This window comes from Cheilinus undulatus, linkage group 18 (genome assembly GCF_018320785.1).
Source record: "Cheilinus undulatus linkage group 18, ASM1832078v1, whole genome shotgun sequence".
NCBI lineage: Eukaryota > Metazoa > Chordata > Actinopteri > Labriformes > Labridae > Cheilinus > Cheilinus undulatus.
Window position 1 is genome coordinate 16,748,488 of NC_054882.1, and position 8,313 is coordinate 16,756,800.

Sequence of the window (8,313 nt, forward strand, 5' to 3'; positions counted from 1 at the left end):
TCAAAGTGTTATGGTAGAGTGGCACAGAGAAAGCCACTGTTGAAGAAAACTCAGATTAAATCTGGACTAGAGTTCATCAAAATGCATGTGGGAGACTCCGTGGTCACATGGAAGAATGTTCTTTGGTGTGATGAGACCAAAATGGTACTTTCTGGCCATCAGGCAAGACGCCAAACACCACATCACCACCATTACACCATCCCCAATGTGGTGGTGGCAGCATCATGCTGTGGGGATGCTTCTCAGCAGCTGGCCTAGGAAGATAAGATAATCCTTTTCTCATCGCACATTTGGGAAATTTGCAGTGTCATAGCAGTGAACAATATTCAATTAATAAGCTTTCATTTCTTAGACATAGGCCAGGGGTGTCCAAACTATGGCCAAATGTGGCCTGCAATCTAATTTTAACTGGCCCACACAAATGATAGAAATGAAATGAAATATGACCTATATTGCAACATGAAATGTGTGCTTGACTGTGTTGTACTTTGTAGTTTCAGCAAAAGGCGCTACCTTGTTAATTCTGTAAACAAACATCTTGACATTAAGAATTTAACTGTTTTTTGGAAACTAAATTGAGACAAAACTCTAAATGATAAACACTGGAAACCAAAATAATAGTGATATATTGCACTGATGGATTACAGCAGCAAATGACAGTAACAATGGTGTTCAAGGGGTGGAGCCAGGGCCCACCAGGGCCTCCTGAAATCTGACTGGCCTCCCCAAAACCCTAGAAATGGTTTGCTATTTACCATATAACTTGCCATTTAGGTATACTCAATCAATAAGCATATTTTAACCTACATTAGATTGGTTTATACTAACTTCTACTAACTGTCCTTACATATTTATGCATGTGGCCCCCAGTGGAAAAAGTTGGGACACCCCTGAAATAGGCCATGAAAGCTATTATGCGCATAGTTCACATTGGAAGAAAGTGGAAGTGAATAAATTATTGCACCAGAGTATAATGAAGACAAAATATTGCACCTAGACATAAAAGGAAGGCTTGTATCTCCGCAGTGAGTGTCACGTGAGCGCGCATTTAAAGGGGTGCTTGATTTGTTTACTCTGTGCTAATGATAATAATGTTTAGAAGAGATCTCAGGCTGAATGCATGTACCACCTGTTTTTTGCACATGTTGACAAATGTGGATAAGGCTGACATTCTGTCCTTTCTCCTAAATAAATACATTGAAGCATGCACAAGGTTGGTGGTTGCAGATATCTTCATGTCCAGTGAAAGGCTGCAACTAAAATCGATGGGATAAAAAAATCCAAATCAAATTCTGATTCAACACAATGCTAATGTGGTCCAGTGAAATTCTGTATGTGAATGAAATGTATATAAGCCATGATTCAGAAAAGGTTTTTGTTATCATGAATAAATGTCATCCACTTACCTCTACCTCCCCTCAGAGCCAGAGGGGCACAGAGAGCTCATGATTAATTGAATTCTCTCCATCTGACTAACATTCACCTCCTCTATTTCCAGGACATTTCCAGCGCTCTCTTCTCTCCCCTCTCTCGTATCAGGCCGTGTGAACCTCCATGTTGATCTGGAAATAAACGATACCCTTTATCCTTAGTTACCTCAGGAGTGTTACACAATCAGAGGCAGGGGTCACACACGAATAAACTCTTAGAGTCAACACACAAGCATCGCAGAGGGGGGGTTAATGTGTTTACTCTTTTCAAGCTGTGTGGTAGGAAAATCAAAGAAGATACTTTTATCGGCATGTAAGATTGAACCTGTCCAAGAACTTTTTCCATTATATCAGGCTTAAGTGCAGGTTCATGTTGAAGCCATGATTGAATTAACGGGCCCATTTTCCCTCTTCCAGCGTGCTATAGATGCAGTGAGTGCAGGAGTGAGTCCTATTGGAGACACTTCATATAACTCCAGTTACTGGGACCTGGGCAGCGCCTTCTTCTTTGCTGGAACAGTCATCACAACCATTGGTAAATAAGATCTCTCTTTAATATCCTTGCACATGTTTAACCAGTGTCTCTGATGGCCAGTACAGCTGCTTTTTAATTATCACAAAGCACTTTTACTGTGTTATGACATTGTTTTATTTAATAGTACTTTGATTTCCTGACTAGTCCACTGCGCACATGAATGAAAATCATATTAAATTCTCATTACAAATTTATAAGCAGATTAGAGCATAAATATTAATATTAGAGATTTTTAAGATGAATTAGTATATTTTTGTAAAATATATTGATCTTTTCCAATGGTCATTCTTTACATCAAGTTTTTAAAATCTACCCAAACTGCAAAAACTATGTAAGTGTAGTTTTTTTTTTTTTTTTTATTTCACGCAATGCTTTCTTTCGAACATTTTTCCACTGGGTCCTTCCCCATTATTGTTTCTCTCAATCACATATTAGTTAAAAAAAAAAGGTAAAATAATCATAGACATACTATTCCTGTGTGAACTCGCAGTTCTCCCTTGATTTCTACCCTCTGATCAGGGCTGCACATCCCGGCACAGCGATCTAGACAAGCCTCCAGTGGGCAAGGTTGTTCCCCTTAGGTCAGAGCAAAACCGTGATGCTGGGGAGCACGGCTTAGCTGCTGTATGTGGAAATTGTGGGTAATGGAGTCTAGTTCAGTTCACACTTCTGACCAGTTTCTGCCGTAGTCGAGTCTTAAAGAATGTGAGATGCTTTTGCTTTGTAAAACAGAGAATCTTCCCCTCAGTGTGCCACAGAGAGCTGCTCTCTAGATAACAAAACCCAGCATCCATTGTGAGCAAAGGACTGCTACACAGGCGGACAATGTGTGTGCCACACTTAATCTTCTGATTGATTTAACCCCTAATTTTTATCAAAGTGTGACGTCAATTATGATGGGTTTTTTTTCAAGTAAACATGAAGTGACACTATGGTTTTGATCACTTACGTTTGAACAGGACATCATTTCTAAATCCTGTGGCCTATTTACCTCCAGCATTCATCAGGTGGTAAGAATTTTTCTCGCCATGGTTGAAATTTCTTTATAGCTCAGCATTTATTCCTCATCTAGACACAGGCTGTCCTATGACATTAGAGGTCTGCTTGTTTGGTCGAGGAGCAGCGCTAAATGGCACCTGAAATTCTGCATGAGAATGGCCCATTCATGGTGCATGCAGATGAGTCAGGGGGATTTTAATAGAATGAACATGCAGAAGAACGACTGTACGGGCTCATAGGAGTTTAAAAGACAAGTTTTGGGGGTGCAAGTGGCCTAGTGGTTAAAGGCGCGCCACATGTATGCGGATGGCCCGGGTTCAAATCAGACTTGAGGCCCTTTTACCACATGTCTCTCCCCTTCTCTCGTCCCTGTTTCCGACTATTCACTGTCCTCCCCTATCAAATATCATTACATATCTCTGAGCTGATTAGGCTGCTGAGTATCACAAAATCTCAGTGAAACACATACTCTCTCTAATTGATTGATTCATTGATTGATTGGTGCAGGTATCGAACACTGAACAATTTAAAGCAATAATTAGTCCAGCAGCCTATGTGTCAGCATTGGGTTGTGATGATGTTGCTAAAAAATAGTCACGTCGGAGAAAATCTGACCCAACCCAATATGTATTTGATATCCCTGCTCTAGAGTTTATATGTTCCTCCACTGAAAAGTGCTGATGTGCAGCTGAGCTATGATTTGCTTCATTAACTCTACTGCAATAACATGAAAACATCAGAGTATGAAACAAACAAACAGTGTGCTTACAAATTTAGTAATTTACAAGTTACTAATATACATGCATGGATAGCTCTGATAATTTCTTGCTGAAGAGAAGTAAAAAAAACAACATATGGCTGAGAAAAAGAGAAAGCAGAGGTGAACTGAACAAAGACGACGCTCACATTGTTTTCACAATAGGTTGTAATAGGAAGAATTGGGTCAAGTATGCATTGTATCTTTGTTTTCCTGGCCTCTTCATTGTATCTCTGTCACTTTGTGGCCACCATTAATGCAATTACCTCTGAGGGGAACTTAATTGTTGGCTCTCTAAGATCTTTCTTATGCAAGACCTGTGGTTCCAAATATAAGAACTCTATTGATCATGTTACATAAGAAAGTCGTAATTGTTTTCCTTCTCATCTTACTCTTAATACTCCTTTGCCTCTTCCCTTCCTCGACATCTTTCTTTTCATTTCTTGTTTCTGTCCTTAATGGCATGAATCCTAACTTTTTTATGCCCCCCTCCCTCTGGGCTGTCCTTGTTTTGACAGGTTATGGAAACATAGCTCCAAGCACGGAAGGCGGAAAAATCTTTTGCATCCTTTATGCCATATTTGGCATCCCTCTCTTTGGTTTCTTGTTGGCGGGAATCGGAGACCAGCTGGGGACCATCTTTGTGAAAAGCATCTTGAGAGTTGAGAAGATATTCAGGGTGAGCTGCAAGAGTTTGCAAGTTTTTGAGTGTTGTTGTGCTTCTCTGGTTCCAGCTTTTTGTTCTCGTTAGCATTTGCCTCTAAAGCATCAGTGTTTGGATGATCTTTTTTTGATCCAACTTCTTGTCTACTAAAGTATCTTTTCTTTGGTTTTCCACAGCAAAAACACAGACAGATCAGCCGGACGAAGATCAGGGTAACATCCACCATCATGTTCATCCTGGCTGGCTGCATTGTTTTTGTCACCATCCCTGCAGTCATCTTTAAACACATCGAAGGCTGGACCACGCTGGAGTCCATCTACTTTGTTGTAATCACGCTCACCACAATCGGAATAGGAGACTACGTGGCAGGTAGATCTTTGGTTGTTCTGTTATGATGAACAGTGCCTTTAAAAGTATTCACCCCTTTAGATGTTCTACCGTTTTATTGATTAGATAAATAAATCATGGTCAATGTAATTGGGCTTTTGTGGCAAAAAAAAAAACCCTTAATGTCCCAAATGACTGCAAGACACCTGTGTCTGGAAGGTCCAGTCACTGGTTCATCAGCATTCATAGCTACCATTACACCATGAGAACAAAAGAACACTCCAAGCAACAGTAAAACAGAAGTGAATGATTTTTAATACTCTGGAATCTGACATTCTTGAAGCGTTCCAATATTTCTGAAACACTGTTTTAGATGGTTGTTCTGTTGGACTTCTGCTGCTCATCTTTAAAGTCATTCTCATGTTTCCCTTCCCTTCCAGGTGGAAACCGTAGGATTGACTATATGCAGTGGTACAAGCCTCTTGTGTGGTTCTGGATCTTGGTGGGTTTGGCCTACTTTGCCGCTGTCCTGAGCATGATTGGGGACTGGCTTCGAGTGCTGTCTAAAAAGACCAAAGAGGAGGTGGGGATCACTCGAGTACACTGTTCAGTATCACACTGGAGAGGTAGAAATTTAAAAGGTCATTCAGCTGATGCCTCTTGAGCTTGTTCTGACTCTAACTGGCTGATTAGACCTGGTCACTGTGTCCAGTCAGCACAAAGACATGTTTGTTGTCTAGAATAGAAAAAAATATGCATGCTAAATACAGGACTTGCAAAACAAATGACAATTTTTTAATCATACAGTGTCATGTAAAAAGTATTTGCCCCCATCTGAGTTCTTAATTTTTCTGCATGTTCGTCACACTTAAATGTTTCAGTCATCAAACTAACTTCAATATTGGGCAAAGATAACCTGAGTAAATACAAAATGCAGTTTTTAAAGGATAACTTCAGTAATTAAAGGAAAAAAGCCTTCCAAACCTACCTGTCTCTATGTGAAAAAGTCATTGACCCCTATACCTGATAACTGGTTGTTCCACCCTTGGTGGCAACAACTACAAGCAAGCGTTTGCAATAATAAGCCTTTCACATCTCTGTGGAGGAATTCTGGCCCACCCTGCCTTGCATAAATGTTTTAATTTAGCCACATTGGGGGGTTTTCCAGCATGAACAGCCTGTTCAAGGTCATCCCATCTCAATCAGATTTAAGTCCTCTAAATACTTTGCCTAGGCCACTCCAAAACCTTCATTTTGTTTTTTAAGTCATTTAGAGGTGGACTTGCTGGTGTTTCTCCAGACATGTCCTGCTGCGTAACCAAGTGGGCTTTTCCACTCCGACTTTCGGCCGCAATGATCCATGCTGTCTTAGTTAGTCTGCCCTGCCTCCAGGCACGAGTCTTTTGTCATCATTTTGGGAGGCCTCGCAAATGTGTTTAGCAAAAAAACTGTTACACCAAACTTTAGAATACCTGCCCGATTGCCAATAGAGGAAGATAAAGAGACTTTGAAGTAGAAACAATGGCCAACTCTTGAGCAAATGCTTAATGAAGTGCAGCTATTTAACGTGAGCAACTCAAAATGCAGTGTCAACAGCCCTCTGGACGGACGCTTGGTTGTGGTGGAAAAGCAAATCCCCTGCCAAGCTGGGCTGCCATGATGAGTCAAACCAAGTCGTGCTGGGCCACGCCATGTAATGGAAAAAGAAGGTTCACTACTGTTCCAAGTTTTCTCCATTTCTTTCCTACCCTTTCCAGACTGATCGATGTTAATGACTTTTTTGGATGGCGCAATGATGTGTTGCTTTTTGAGATCTTTTAACCTACTACACTTTGTCGGACAGGTTCTATTTAAGAGATTTCTGGATTCAGCAGGTCTGGCAGTAATCAGGCCATGGTGTAGCTTGGGAAATTGAACTTAGCTGCCAAAAAATTGGGGTTAATCACAGGTAATTCATGATTTAAAGAAGGGAGGAAGGACTTTTCCACATAGGGCCAGGAAGTTTGGATGGATTTTTTCCCTTGTTAAAAATCGTCATTCAGAAAGTGCACATTGTATTTACGTGGAAACAATATGAAATCAGGAAGGGGCCCAAATACTTTTTACTGTACTGTGTGTTATAGACCCATTTAATCTCCAGTAATGGTGCAGCTTGTGTAAAATATTCTCTCTTAATCTGTTCTCCATCTCCTCGCTCTCACAGGTTGGAGAAATTAAAGCTCACGCAGCTGAATGGAAGGCAAATGTACGAGCAGAATTTCGTGAAACACGGCGGCGCCTGAGTGTCGAGATCCATGACAAGCTCCAGCGTGCCGCCACCATCCGCAGCATGGAGCGCCGTCAGCTCGGCCTGGAGCAGAGAGCTCACTCCTTAGACATGCTCTCTCCTGAGAAGCGGGCTTTGTTCGCCAGCCTGGATGCCGGCCGCTTCAAGACTTCCTCCCAGGAAAGCATCGACACCAAGCTCAATAACCTGAGACTGAAGGGAGCCTGTGAGCAGTACGACCATCAGGGGAGTGAGCAGACACCACAGACAGCGTCTTCCTCAGAGGAGAATCTCTTCAACCTACGCTTCGGATCCCTTACAAAGCTGGCGAGACGTAACAAGAACCGGGACCTGCGGCGGAACATCCCTGATGATGCGCGAAGAGCGAGTGTGTGCATAAACACAGGAAGTGCCATGCTAGGTGAGGAGAGGACTGAAGAGGAAGATGATGTTGAGCCGGATGAGGAAAGCGGAGAAAGAAAAGAGGGCAACACAAGTCTGACGAACCTGTCACAGTATGCAACGGAGCGCTCCAAACTGAATGGGTTTGTTTCTGTGCAGGCCAAAGATGGAGAGAGTGACTAGGTAAAGAATGGAGGAGCACTTAGAGACAGAAAGATAAACGGAGTGAAAGAAACAGGGACAAGGACGCAAAAAACAAGAATGCATGGTCCTTTGAGATGTCAAGAAATGTGCCTTTATGTTTCCTATGCGTAGATTGGAACTGCTCTGAGGAAGTTCAGTCATCGTGCCATAGCCATGGGAAGAAAAAGTGCTGCCAAAAATGTATGAGCTAAAGAGATAGAAGGGGCTGTAGTGAAAATACCTCATGTCAGATGCTACTTTTTAATTGACTGCATTCATACAGCGGCCACTGTGTTTCAGATAATGTTCTGTGTTGGAAGCTCAAGTGCTGTTGTAATGACCTTCTGCTGAGTCCTATAGAGCCATGTTTATCCCACATTTCATTAAAGTTTTAACACTTCTAGATTGATCTGCAACCACAAAAGCAAAGAGCAATCAAAAATTGGGAGTTCAGGCCATAATGTATTACTTAAGCTAACGGCTAATGTTAGTGTTTAGGAATGAAAAAGCTTATTTACTTTTAGCTAAAATACAGCAGTTAGAGCCTCTATTCCTAAAGGGATACGACAAAATTTTGGCAAATTCGCCCATTGCCATAATTCCTATAGTCTTAGTAATAGGTTTGTTTCCTTAAGTTGTCTTTGCAAGCTGTTTTTAGATCTGGTGGGACAGATATACCAGCTAAACAGCTAACGCTATGGAAGAAGACAGAGATTTTTGCTTTCCTTCATCAAACTCATCAAATACACA

The 8,313-nt window shown here is 41.5% G+C and overlaps 1 protein-coding gene across 1 annotated transcript in view; it reads left to right on the forward strand.

Moving 5' to 3' along the window:
- kcnk10b (potassium channel, subfamily K, member 10b) overlaps positions 1 to 8,113 on the forward strand; it is a 29,486-nt gene extending 21,373 nt beyond the window's left edge. Inside the window, exons 3-7 of the mRNA XM_041813194.1 lie at positions 1,848 to 1,965; positions 4,240 to 4,400; positions 4,562 to 4,754; positions 5,153 to 5,295; positions 6,916 to 8,113. Coding sequence (XP_041669128.1) covers positions 1,848 to 1,965; positions 4,240 to 4,400; positions 4,562 to 4,754; positions 5,153 to 5,295; positions 6,916 to 7,563 — 1,263 coding nt within the window. The 3' untranslated portion in view covers positions 7,564 to 8,113. The remainder of the gene's footprint in view (positions 1 to 1,847; positions 1,966 to 4,239; positions 4,401 to 4,561; positions 4,755 to 5,152; positions 5,296 to 6,915) is intronic.
- Positions 8,114 to 8,313: the final 200 nt, after the last annotated feature.